This window comes from Antrostomus carolinensis, unplaced genomic scaffold, assembly GCF_000700745.2.
Source record: "Antrostomus carolinensis isolate BGI_N321 unplaced genomic scaffold, ASM70074v2 scaffold17842, whole genome shotgun sequence".
Taxonomy (NCBI): Eukaryota; Metazoa; Chordata; class Aves; order Caprimulgiformes; family Caprimulgidae; genus Antrostomus; species Antrostomus carolinensis.
The window spans coordinates 67,650-81,317 of record NW_010299183.1 but is presented as its reverse complement, the minus strand read 5'-3'; the positions used below and the strand labels follow the sequence as shown (position 1 = coordinate 81,317).

At 39.6% G+C, this 13,668-nt stretch overlaps 1 protein-coding gene across 1 annotated transcript in view; it reads right to left on the bottom strand.

The window, feature by feature from the left end:
- THSD7B (thrombospondin type 1 domain containing 7B) overlaps positions 1-13,668 on the bottom strand; it is a gene marked incomplete at its 3' end in the record, with an annotated part of 130,907 nt that overhangs the window by 68,148 nt on the left and 49,091 nt on the right. Inside the window, exon 2 of the mRNA XM_010162709.1 lies at positions 5,950-6,745. Within this exon, the coding sequence (XP_010161011.1) occupies positions 5,950-6,745 (796 nt within the window). The remainder of the gene's footprint in view (positions 1-5,949; positions 6,746-13,668) is intronic.

The window sequence follows — 13,668 nt, the reverse complement described above, 5'->3', positions numbered from 1 at the left end:
ATCCAGGAGCAGCACATCATTAGATGGGCGCAGCATAAAAACAATCGCTGATTTCCTTTCCCAACTGTATCCATGTGTTTAAAATGAAAGGTGGATGAGTTTCCTTACATGAGATGGGTAGCTATTGTTGAACCTCCAAAATAATTTCTGACACATTAAGAGGCTATCACCAAGCCCACGCTGCTGTTGCAGAAGGCAGCACCAAGAAGACAGGGTACCACTTGAGCAGCCAGACTCTCCTCCAGCAGCTCAGGAAGGCTCCCGGGAAATGCCAAGCCTGGTCAGGGAACACATGCTCAAATCCACCCTGGACAATGCAAGAAAATCCTGAAGTGCACTAAGCTACAGTGATAACAACACATTTTCATTTTTCCCCCTTTTTCTAACATTGTCTCCTATTCTGTAATGAATGACCCAACCTTACAGGCTGTTGGAATTAACACTACCTGCTCTTTGCACTTGGCTAATAATATTAGGGTCTAATAACGGACAGAGTCTTGCCGTGTTTCTAACAGCATCCAAACACTTTTTTTCCCTTAGGAAACCAGCAATCAATGCTAACAGGCATACTTTTAAGGATTCATAATGTGTTTTAGTATCCTCAAGGGCTGCCAGAGCTATTTTGGATACTGGAGATATCATATATTCAGTCTGTGCAGTAGAAGCTTCTTTGGCAGAAGAAACATCAGCCCCTTCTGCACCGAGGTAATAAGGAAGACTGGGAATATTTTCCTACCATACAACTGACCGAAGGGGAAGGGAGCTGGGAGTCCTATGATCCAAATAAAGACAGGGTTTTGGTGTCTAAGATGTCTAAGTTTTGGTGTCTAAGATGTCTAAGTTTTGGTGTCTAAGATGTCTAAGTTTTGGTGTCTAAGATGTCTAAGTTTTGGTACCTGCACAACTTAACGCACCAGATCCTTTGCTTCAATTAAAAATAAATGCTGACTTACCTTTGCACTGCCTGGGCAGACACTGAAATCTTAGGGCTACAGATGCAGCTGGCTTTCAGCACAAAAAACAACAGAAAAAAGCCCAGTTATTACTGGACAGTATTTCTAAAATGTTACTTATTGAAATGAAAAAAGCAGTCACTGTTCCTTTGGTTTGGGTGCTTTTAATAAAAGCAAAGGAAATGAGAGACAAAAGTTTTTAAAAGAACACTAGAAAATAAAATCTCTTTCTTATCCAGTAGCTCAGGGATTTGTTTTCAAGGCTGAGCACTGAGGCTTGATTCCTACATCTGTTCAGAGGAAGGTGAACATGCATCTCCTCCCAGATCAGGATCATAACCACCAAATAGCACATTACAGCACAATGCTTCCACCCCCAGCATGCAAAACTTTGTATTCACCCAGAGAACAGAAGAATGGCAACACTAGAAACTGCAAATAATTTTTCCTAAAAACGTACAACAGCACAGTGGTTAAGCACAAACCACTAGAAAATGGATAATAGAAATTGAAATTACAGAGGCAAACAAAAGAGCTGAATGCTGCTCTACCCCAGCCTTGATGGATGGGTTATCCCTTGACTGAGTTTGACCTGAATTTTCATTTACAAAGGCAAAGTAAACAGAAACCCAAATCCAACTCTATCATGTCGTTATCTTACATGTAGAATGAAGAGTTTAAGAAATATGTACCTAAAAAGACTCTTAATCCTCATAATAATAATAATAAACCCCTAAAAATATTTGCTCCTGGCTTTAACTTCTCAGTATGTTCAGTGAGCACATAAATCAGGCTAGAAAATCAGGTTAAATTTATGTAGGATTTCAATGTCTAGCTATGGGCACTCATTTCACTAAATTACCATTTTCTGTCTAACCTAAATAACTAAAAGGAACACAGGTGTCTGTGTCTCTATTCAGTAGATTTTTACGACTGTGACAAGACAGACAACCAAAAAGAGCAGAAGTTCTAGCACACACATTTATTGCAACTTCTTCAGAGACTTTTTTTTTTTTAATGTATGGAAGTGCTTGTTTGAATTTGCTACTGGGTATGAGATTTAATGCAAAACTAAAACGTTTTTTTCTGAAATAGAATGAAATCTGAATTCTATCTGAAACAGAATGAAGAAAAAAAATCTAGCTTTTTAAAATAGAGCCTTTAAAAGCTTCAAAGCAAATCCATAAAATCATTCTATTTTGATGTTACTCCTTTTATTTTCACAAATATAAAGTTTCTACATCAAAATTGTTTCTGATCAGAAATGAACATGTCTCAAGGTCTATTGATGTTCTGCCATTCAATTCTCTTCATTTGAAGCATTTTCAAAAAGGTCTGTCCCTCCCTCTCCTCTTCTCTTTTCCTTCCATTTTGACAAATGTAGAACCTCCAAACCAAAAAATATTCTCCAGCTCTGTTTCCCTCATACAGCACGTCCAATCTTCCACATCCTTTTGCTTCTCTCCAAGTAATTCCTGTGTACAGTTTTTACCTTTAAAATTGCTAAGATTTTTGCTTGCACCTTTAAGGCTGGTACAGACACACAGATCTTCGTAAGACCAATTATTTAAATGAAAAAAAATGTTTTCCTTATAACGCAAAGGATTCTTCAGCTCCTACCTGAGGGTTCACTGTAAAACCAAAAGAACCTTTTTGCAGTGTTCAACAGCATTACTTAACCATGAGTGAAACACTAAAATACCAGGCACGTGTCTCACCACTGCTACCTATTTCACAAGAGAAAGGACACCCTGTCTGCCATTCCCATCAATCGCAAATCTGTTAGTAAAGAGGCCAAAATCAATGTCCTGCCAGGAATCCGGCACCTGTAACAATGAATGCGTTCAATCTTTTAGTCTTTAAAACCCAGCTTGCATCCAAGCCCACCAAAACCCAATCTGTGGCAAAAGACTCTTCTACTATGCCAAGGAGCATACCTGGTAACCTCTGCCATCGGTGTGCACAATGGCTGGTGCTCACTGGCTGCTCTGAGATTAGACACCAGTAAGTTAACCTTGATAACACATCAGGCATCTTTGCCATTGCATTATAAATTAGGAGGCAAGACCATAATCATAGAATCATAATCACAGAATGACTTGGTTTGGAAGGGACCTTAAAGATCACATAGTTCCAACCCCCTTGCTGTGAACAGGGTTGCCAACTGCTAGATCAGGCTGCCCAGGGCCCCATCTAACCTGGCCTTGAATGCCTCCAGGGATGGGGCATCCACAACTTTTCTGGGCAACCTGGTCCAGTGTTTCACCACCCTCTGGGTGAAACATTTCCTCCTAATATCTAACCTAAATCTCCTCTCTCTCAGTTTAAAACCATTTCCCCTTGTCCTATCACTATCCGCCCACGTCAAAAGTCACTCTCCCTCCTGTTTATTATCTCCCTTCAAGTACTGAAACACTGCAGTGAGGTTTCCCTGAAGCCTCCTTTTCTCCAGGCTAAACAAGCCCAGCTCCCTCAACCTTTCCTCATAAAAGAGGTGCTCCAGCCCTCTGATCATCTTCGTGGCTCTCCTCTGGACCTGCTCCAACAGCTCCACATCTGATGGATCCTCTGCTCGTGTGGGCTTTGACAAGTCGCAATGGTTAACCAACTATTCCCGTTATCTGCTATTTTCCTGCAAGGATCAGTCAGAGGTGGGAGGTGGGATGGTGACATGGCCCTGACAGACCAGCAGCTCAGAGATTGCTCTTAAAACATGTCTTGGGATATTCCTGTGTCTTGCCTCAGTTCTCCAGAAATTTAATTTGTATCTCTCGTTGGTACTTACTCAACCTGTTAGTCAAAATAGGAAACTTTGGCCAGGAAAATGGGAAAGCACAAATAAGGAATTTCTTTCTAGTTTTAGAGCAGACGCTTGGCTGCCTGCCAAACCCCACTACAGGGTTATGCAAATGCGTTCACTCTTCTTTATCAGTAGCCAAAATATCATCGCTCTTGTAAAGCGACATCTGCACAATGGGGTCCATTCTTCAGAAGAATGGTGGCAAATATGTTGCACAACAAAAGGAGGAGGACATTACCAGGGGATGCTTAAAGGGAGTCGATGTCAGGGGTATCTGATATCAGTGACACTCCAGTCCTGGAATTAAACATGGATTGGATTTTAAGCTGGATATTAGGGCTGGATTTTAGGTCCAAAAGGAGAAAGGAAAAGCATGTGATCATCTGGACTCCATAATACGATGTGACTTTTTGCTCTCTGTTCAATCAATGGGCTTTCCTCTTGTATTTGGAATAAGAGTAAGGGATGGGTTAGGCTCAGCTCTCTGCAGTAAATCTGAGACTCAGCCTCAGCAGAAAAAGTCTGCCAGGGGGCAGCTAATGGAGTTGTACACTCCCAAAAAGGGGGTTAGATCAGCAAAAAAAACCCAGAAAGGAGCAAGGAAGAAGACAGCATGATTAGGGGTAGAGTCATTAGAGCTAAAGCTCTGGGGACCCTCTGCACTGTCATCCAGAAATTCAGTGTATAACTCACACAGCAGAAAGAGAAAGAGAAAACATTTTTAGAAACAGTGTCTTCCATTCCCCATCTTACAGTGAATACAGCAGTGAGCATGTGAGGGCAGAGCGAGTGAAATTTTAACAAAGTCAGGATCCCTTTCCCAGAGCCTCTGATAAGGAATGAGATACAAGAGGCAGAAGAACAGCTAACAAGTGTTAGCAGACATAAACCTGCTGCTGGTCGCACGGCAGCATAAATCACGAGTGACTCCATTAAAGTCAAGCAGCTACACAAGCATAAAATCTGTATATTTAGAATCAGCATATATTTAGAGACAAGTAATAAAGTCAAGATGTTAGAAACTGCTGGAATAGTTCACAAAGCTTGACTTTTTTCCAACCAATAAAAAAAAAAAAACTGTACTTTGCTACAGATCTAATGGGAGGGGGTAAGAAACAGGCTAAAATGTATATTTTCACCTCAGTATGTGAGCAAAACCACTGCAGACATTAACAGGGGTAGAGAATTGGACATAAAATAAGCCCTTCTCTCTGCAATTTGAGTTTGCGCAGGAGCCAGGAGTTATAGATTACTAAGAAGCAGATTGATTTCCTCAGAATTCAGGAGCAAGATTTTTCAAGAGCTTTTAATATCCCTGAAAAACAGAACATGATAACTTCTCCAGAAATCTTGCTTTTCTGAGAATTCAATCAACTTCTCAGTCACCTATAGCTCCTGGCATTTGCCCAAACCCAACCTGAAGTCAAACGGCAGAGCTTAGATAGCTTAAATTTAAATGCGAGAAATGGAGATAATAAATCTATCCATTATTTGCTGCACATTACTGTAACCTTCACATTTGAATTACAGCAAAGCAGCCTACATAGACTAAGATAAATTGTTAGATAAAACACATGAGGAGAGAAATCAAGAACCACTGCCAAAGAGAGACATGCAAGTCACCGATCTCGTATCAGCATCCAAGAGTTACACCCAGCTGAGAAGGCTCCTCAATAAGCAGGAGGGCAATCACAGGTTTGCTCACTGATCTATTTTTCCAAGAAACACCTTCTGGTAATTTGCAAGGCCAAAATTTTCAGACTTATTTTATCCAGTGTTGATTTCTAAGAATGAAGGAGTTTAAGCTGGTGTAATTTTAGCCTCTTCTTCCAAATATATGCAGTACATGACTGAGAATGAAACCTCCCTCTTCCCCAGCCAGGGCCCAGCAACAGTATAAAGTGATATATAATTCTATTTCCTCTTTCTTTTCTCAAAACATCAAAACAAAACAGAAGAGAATTATTAAAAACATAAAATGAATTAAACAGTCACAAATCGTAGAAGAATGGAAAATATTCAGCATATGCTAGCTTTACAAGAAGGGAATTAAATCAAAAAAGAGACCATAAAGAAAAGACATTAAAATTTGCATTTAAAACTCAAGAGCAGGAGCATGTTTGCTGTGGGGCTGCCACACAGAGCAAGTCCTCCATCAAACCTTCTGGGGATGAACAAAAGACAAAGCATCCTTACCTCAGCACTGCGGTTTTGCCATCGCTCCTTACACACCTGACCTGCCTGGTTTGGTAACCGATCTCCACCTCCCTGGGACGGTGGTGGGGCTTATAGCCTTGAAGTCCAGATGTGCTTTGTTCTGCAGAGTCCGAACCCAAATCCGGCATAGTCCTCCCCACCAGGTCGATGTCTTTAGGATGGGGCAGTCGGCACTCTCCCCAAGACCCGACTCGGAGGCTGTAGGTGTGCTCCTCCTCCCCGCGAGGACAGGCAGGAGCGATGCAGGCTCTGGATTCGGTCAGATTTGGGCACGGGGCACCCCCGTAGAGAGGGGGAGCAATGACGGCCCGCGTCCGGTGCTGCAAGCGTTCGCCGCAGCCCGTGCCACACTCGGACCAGCCGGAGAACTCGGACACAACGCAGTCCCGCGGGCAGGGCACCAGGCAGGCTTGCTCGGTGGGTGGCTGCGGTGTGAAATACTCACATATTTCGTTGGTGACAACGGTTCTGTTCAGCTTCTGAAGGCAGCGGACGCTCCGGCGCTGCAGCCCGTGCTGCGCGGTGACACAAGCCCCAGCTCCCACCTCACCGCCAGCGAAGGGGACGAGCCCACACCGATCCCATCCCGAAACCTCCCAGTCAAAGAGCTCCAGGTGCCAGTCACAGACTTTAAAGCACCTCTTCTGGCTTTCGGGTTTGTCCTTCTGGTCACAGTTCGCGTGGTACGTTGTCCACCCCTCTGCGTGGGTGCACCAGACAGCCCGACTCCGGAGGCCCTCCAAGCCACAGTCACCTACACACCGGCCCCAGTGACCTGCAAAAGAGGGAGTGGTGAGAAATCACAGAATCACACAGAATCACAGAAGGTCAGGGATTGGAAGGGACCTCAAAAGATCATCCAGTCCAATCCCCCTGCCGGAGCAGGAACCTAAACGAGATTACACAGGAAGGCGTCCAGGCGGGTCTTGAATGTCTCCAGAGAAGGAGACTCCACACCCTCCCTGGGCAGCCTGTCCCAGTGCTCTGTCACCCTCACTGTAAAGAAGTTTCTTCTCAAGTTTAAGCGGAACCCTCCTGTGTTCCAGCTCACACCCATTGCCCCTTGTCCTACCATTGGGCATCACTGAGAAGAGAAATGATATGCAACACTCCTGCCACGGATCCGTCCCGACACCCAGTAGCATCCAAACCATCCCTGCCATGTATTAAAAAGTAAATAACTACTAGTTGGTCCCTAAAATTGTTTAAAAGCTTCCCAAAGGCTGCAAGTCATTTCTCCTCCCAGTGCGCTCCCATCACTAGACCACTTGGAGAAATTGTGGGAGGAAAAAAAAAATGCCCAAGAACATCTCAAATTAAAGGCAGGCCAGGCAGATTTCTGTAGCAGTAAAATGCATCCTAAAGCCTGAGGAAATATGAATATTTATTTTCACTTGTACAAATGAATATAAAAATGATCATAAAGGAACAATAATCTAATAGGAAAAGAAAGTTAAGTTAGATAAGTGGAAAAAAGGCTTAATAGAGCAATTAGTCAATGGAATAAACCGTACTGGGAAGCAGCTGAATCATCATCTGCGGTGATAAAACAGCGAGGATAAATACTGTGAGAATAAGAGCACACTCTTAATAGGAGTTTGAATTGGCTTGATATGATGGTGTATGTCCCGCAGGGCGCTGCTCCGAGAGCAGAGCCCCGACACCAGCCAAGGCACCCCGACTGCAATGACTTCTGCATTACCCTGGGACACACGTCAAGCACGTCATTTCCACTTGCAGCACGTGGCACTATAAGAGGTGGTAAAGCTAGTCATTTGGGAAGAGAAATTAAATCAAAATTAAACCCAGCAACTTCATTTTTAGTTTTGGAGCACATGAACATATATATGGAATTGTATGAATTTTATTCGAGGATTTGCAAGTGAACGTAATCAGACAAGGTTAAATTGGAAGATTTTTCTATAACAATATTATTCGACAAAAATCCACCAAGCCAAAAAAATATACTGAGGGCTATAAAGTACAAAATTGCTTGCAAGCTGAAAAGAAAAGGTAGAGAAAAGCACTGAGGTTGAATCTTACCATATTAAAGGGATGTTGATGACCATGTTTCAAGAGGGTCTCATCTCATGACTAAGTTTTAAAACTTTCCAATGCCTCACAACAGCACCATTTCGCTCACTAAGAGCGCTGCATGTGTAATTCTTGCATGAGAATACACTGAAACTACTTTATATTTTGTAGTTTTTCAAGGCAGAAAATGAACTCACAATAAATAGGACAACTTATATTAAGAAATGCTACTCCAGCTGAGTTTTTTAAAATTGATTTTAAAACTACCAGAATCAGTTACATGCTTACACTACAAAACCAAACATGCACATAAAAAACAAAACCAGCCCCATAATGGCTGCAATTATAATACCAGGTATTTTATTCAGCTGATGACAGTTTTGTTAGTAATCTCATTGTTCTTTTTCCTGAATAGAGGAGTTAATCCTCCAGAGCCAGGGGCTTGATTATGCTTAATAAAAAATAAAAATAAATAAAATTCCTGTTGGTTTTTTTACAGTTAATAAAGGAGGAAAGGTAAATAGTAATTGGATAATAGGGCAGGGGGCAAGGGGGGTTTTCAGAGTCATCAGAGTTTAGACAGGTCCAGATTTTTTTTACTCCTTCGGGCTATGTAAAAAAATCTTTGCCCTTTTTACATCTTTATTTCACCCCCAAAGACACCAGTCCAACGGTAAGACTCAGTCATGACACATATCTTGAATGGGAAAAGGCAGCATCAAACTGCACTGTGTTCTCCAAGTTGTACTACACTAACTACAGGTTTTCAACAGAATTAAATGTGCTTAAAAACGGAATATTCAAAAGAAAATTAATCTTTAAATATGCTTTTGAAGTTCTGCTACATTAAGAGGTCCATTGACAATTTAAACGTTCATCCTCATGCTTCAGCTTGATTTAAAAGAATATTCCTATACAAATGCCATCAAGATTCAAAACCAGACATTGGATTATGTATATACTGTCATCTTACTAAAATTAACAGTCCAAATTCAAACCTCACATACTATATGGCTTTTTATTAACAGAGGAAAGCAACACAATTGCATCATGAGCTTATTTCAACATCTCCTTCTTTGAAGCAGTTCAGCAAAGGCAGTTTAATGTTCTTGTGATATGGAAATTTCAGTACGGGAAAAGTTTGGTTTTCACTAGTTTGTTTTTAAAGCAAAAATTCAAGACTAATACTGTTTAACTTCAGCATAGTACATAACAGGATTTTACTCACCAACAGGAGCTTGAAACATATTATACCGATTAAGGATTTACTACTTATTTCTTAAAACAGCAAATAGCATTAAAAATAGCACTAAAAACCCCCATGGAGTAATACCAGTAAAACCAGTTGTAGCAGAGGACTGGACAAATTACACTCACCAAATCTACCACTACTGCAGAGAACTCATCTGGTTAGTACTTTTCATACATTTCTGGCCATTGCTCATTAACTACTCTATAGAATAGCTGCAGATTTACCAATCTCTACATTAACAGGATAGAAGGAGAAGCGGCAGAAGCCTTAACAAGAAATAGCCATTATTTAATGTCAGATGTGAATTTAGAATGAAAAATTACAGAAAAAAAAAGTAAACAAGGACTTGTAAGTAATTACACTATCTTTAGACACATCACATTTTGCAATTATTCTCTGGTAAATGTGCTAAAAACGTAGCCTGCTTTTGGCATACCAAAAAAAGAAGCATGAAAAATAAGGTTAAAAATTAGATGCAAATCCCATTACCATAGATTTTTTTCACTTCCTGATGATCTCTTCAGGACGTGGCAGTAAACCTATCCACAATGTTTCATTGCTTAGTTAAATATCCTGTTCAGTAGCTTAAATGAGGAGAAGGATGTAAATACTTCCTAGTCAATAGCCTGCTTTGTAATTAGAATTTAATTATTTTTAGAAGAGTCATCTTAAATTTACACTTTCCTTGAAATAAATCTGAGTCAATTAAAAAAAAAAAAAAATCTCAGCATAATGTGAATAATAATAACTACATTTTATTAAAAACCCACTGGAATTTAGGCATCAAAAGCCAGAATTTTAGAAAGATGCTTTACAACTCCCAATCTGGAATGGGAGACCACTGGTAATTAAAGCAGAAGACTAAACAAAATGAAAAGTATTTCACAAAAATTTGAAGATAAAGGATAGATATCATCTGTCTCCCAACCAGATACTGGATGGACGTTTGATCTCATCACAGCAGGACATGGGTGGGAGAATGAGAGACAGTGGACGCATGTTGAAACAGGGGAGCTCACAGCAGGATATAAGGAAAAAACCCCATCACTATGAGGATAACCTTTGAAGAGGCTGTCCTGAGGGACAGTAGAATCTCATCCTTGGGAGTTTTTCAAGATCTGACTGAACAAAGCCCTCAGCTACCTGATGTGAATTCAATGCTGTCTCTGCTCTGAGCAGGAGGTTCAACCAGATGACCTCCCATGGTCCGTTCCAACCCAGATTACTCTATGAAGGAGCTTCTAACTGAAAGTAAGACTTACTACCATGGCAAAAAAAGGTTTTCACTAAAAAATACCACCAGGATCTGCAAAGTACCAAGGAACCTGCAATAGCACAAATAAACCCATTTATTAACCAAAGCAAAGAGAAACTGAATCAAATCACTACTTCCAAAAATAAGAAGTTAAGCAAAACTTGCTTGACTTGTACAAAAATTGTAAGAGGCAGTGGGATGTCTTTGTTTATTGAAAACCGTAAAAAAAGACATCCTACTGTCTCTTACAAGATATCTATAATACTGCAGGTGATAAGGACATAAAAAGGTATTAATAAATCAAGTCAATCTAATAAAGAGAAACTGCACATTGTTCTGCTTGCTGTCTTTTATCAGACAGAAAGAATACCATACTATCATCCCATACAGCCTCCCTAGTCCCGTTAAAAGCACGCGATAGCACTGCAAGTGTGGTTTATTTGATGTAGTGTGTACTGATTTGCTTTTCCTGCCTGCAAGACCTACCTACAATTATGCAATAATTATGCCTGAAAGGATGCAGTGACATCTGCTCTTTGACACACAGGTCACGCAAGCATAAGGCACGCAGGCTATTCAGACAATAATTACATATTACAGACAAAATGAAACACCACTAAACATCAAACCTAAAACAAGAATCCCAATAAGAGCTGCTAACTAATGTTATTGCTTAATAAGGATTGCTACAATAATTATGCTCTGTTTAATGTGACATTTAGTTTAATTGCAAGCATTTCACCATCTGAGAATTCATTCAACAACAAGCATCTTCCACAATTGTTCTGTCCCTGTAGCTATGTACTAATTTGCAAACCCAGGACAAGATCAGCAATCAGTTAAATAGAGTATTGTGTTAGTAATTTATTTCAAACAGGTAGAAGAGATTCTCTAAGTCACATCTGAAAAACAGTGAAGGAACACTGAAAAAATTAATGGACAATCACTGGAATAGTCCCCCTATTTTCTACACTTTTTTTTACTTGGTCTGTCAGTTTAAGTATCAAATTTAGGAGCAATTGTCTAAGTAGAATGTCCTAATTCTTAGACAAAGATCCACAAATATTGTAACAGAGATGTAAGACTTCATTAATGCCTGGCTGAGGAATAACTCCACCAGATGTGACCGTAACTCCCAAAGATCACTGCCGTGTCCACTTTAATTGAACACTTCTACTTGAAATGTCATAAAACCAGGCTGGATGTCATTCTAGCATCCTTCCACCAGAACATGTTTATATGAAATGGAAAACTTCAACTCATGCTGTGATTTCTGAGAAAAGATAACAACTGACTCAGAAAACACATGAGCTTTATTCCTAATGGCATTATAACCAATTAATCTTAACTATTATTAACAGCAGCAAAAAATAAATTCCACTGAATTGATTTCCTCAGAATTGGTTCTTTTATGAGATTTATGTAATTCTTATTTAATTTTATGAGAATTATGTAATTTAATGAGATATAGATGAATATTTACTTATTATTCACCAAACTGTTACAGATTATATGAACTACCACATATTTTCTCATAACTTCTTTTTTTTTTTTTTTTTGGCACAATGCAAAAACATTATGCCAAGGAAAATATTTCTAATGGTTTGGACAAAGATCTTACTACACTGATGAAAGTCCTATTGTTTGCATATGATGTCATGTCAGTGTCACAGAATCACAGAATCGCCTAGATTGGAAAAGACCTTTAAGATCGTCAAGTCCAATCATTAACCTCACACTGACAAGACCCTGACTAAACCATGTCCCTGAACACTATGCCTAGATAACTCTTGAATATCATCAGGGATGGGGACTCCACCACTGCCCTGGGCAACCCCTTCCAATGCCTGAGAACCCTTTCAGGAAAGAAATTCTTCCTAATACCCAATCTAAACTTTCCTTTGCACAACTCATGTCACTCCACGTCAGTGTACCCAGTCCAGTCACATCTTTTCTTGCAGACTAAACAGATCAAAATCTTTAGGACCAGCTCTGTACAGGTTTAGGATACCAGATCTGATACTTGTAGCTATTTTATATCAGAAAGTGATATTAGTATAGCTGTTGTTAGCATAACTACCTGCTCCCCTGCTTTCTGGAAGAGCCCTCCTGTATGCCTGCCCTGCACCTACTGCCACATCTCAGCCAAAATGCAGCTTTTGTTCCTTGCCTGTACTTAACTGTCTCAATAATTTTGCTATTTATTATTAACAGCAATTCAGTAAAATGCTTTCTACTATAATTTGTATGAAAGATGCTATACAAAACTATTCTACTATTTGCAATGTGTCACACAGGGCATATAAAATTCCTCTGATTTCTGGGATTAATTTTAAATACCTGCAGCAATTTTTTTTTTAAAGTTTCGTGACCTACACAAATGAGTAATTCAGCAGCTTAGTTATTCATCTTATTTTAGATCTGAATAACAGTGAAGTTGAGTGACTTATAGTCATGCAGCAGTTTGTTCCAATTTTACATTTCAGGTTTCTCCCTTATTATCCACACGTGGTAACACTCAAGACACACTCCAGCAAGAAAGACATTCTGCAGCAAGATGTAATGAACACTGCTGTTTATGAAAATTCAGTGATTTACTAACCCTTTGGCACCTGAAGGCAGGACTTCTCAATATTAAGGAGTAACGTAAACTGCATTAGCTGAGCTACTCAATCATGTGCCCACATCCCAGTGATAGCCCAGGGAAAAATATTTTTTTCTTTCAACTCTCAGTTAAAGAATAAAAAATAAAATAAAATAAAAAACACACATACATTCCAAAATATTTCAATAATACTCATCTGACACATTTTGAGGGTTTGTGAGAACAGATTTCTTGCCTTAATAGCAGTTGACATTAGGACATGAGGCCATAATGTATATAAATTTATGTATAATATAAAAACAAAAAGTATAAATAGATGTTACCAGCAGATTACAACTATCAGTAGTTTACTGCATATGAGATTAAAAACATCTCAGCACTGGATTACAGACAGTTATAATCAAACTCTGATCTTTTTAATATTCCAAACATCTATGAAAACTGATTCCTTTTAAAACGTAATAGCCCTTGCAAGGTGTTTGTGAATGTAACCTTAATAGAAAAAGCAGTTGAAAAATGTTTCTTCAGTCACTCTACTCAGATTTTGGGGTT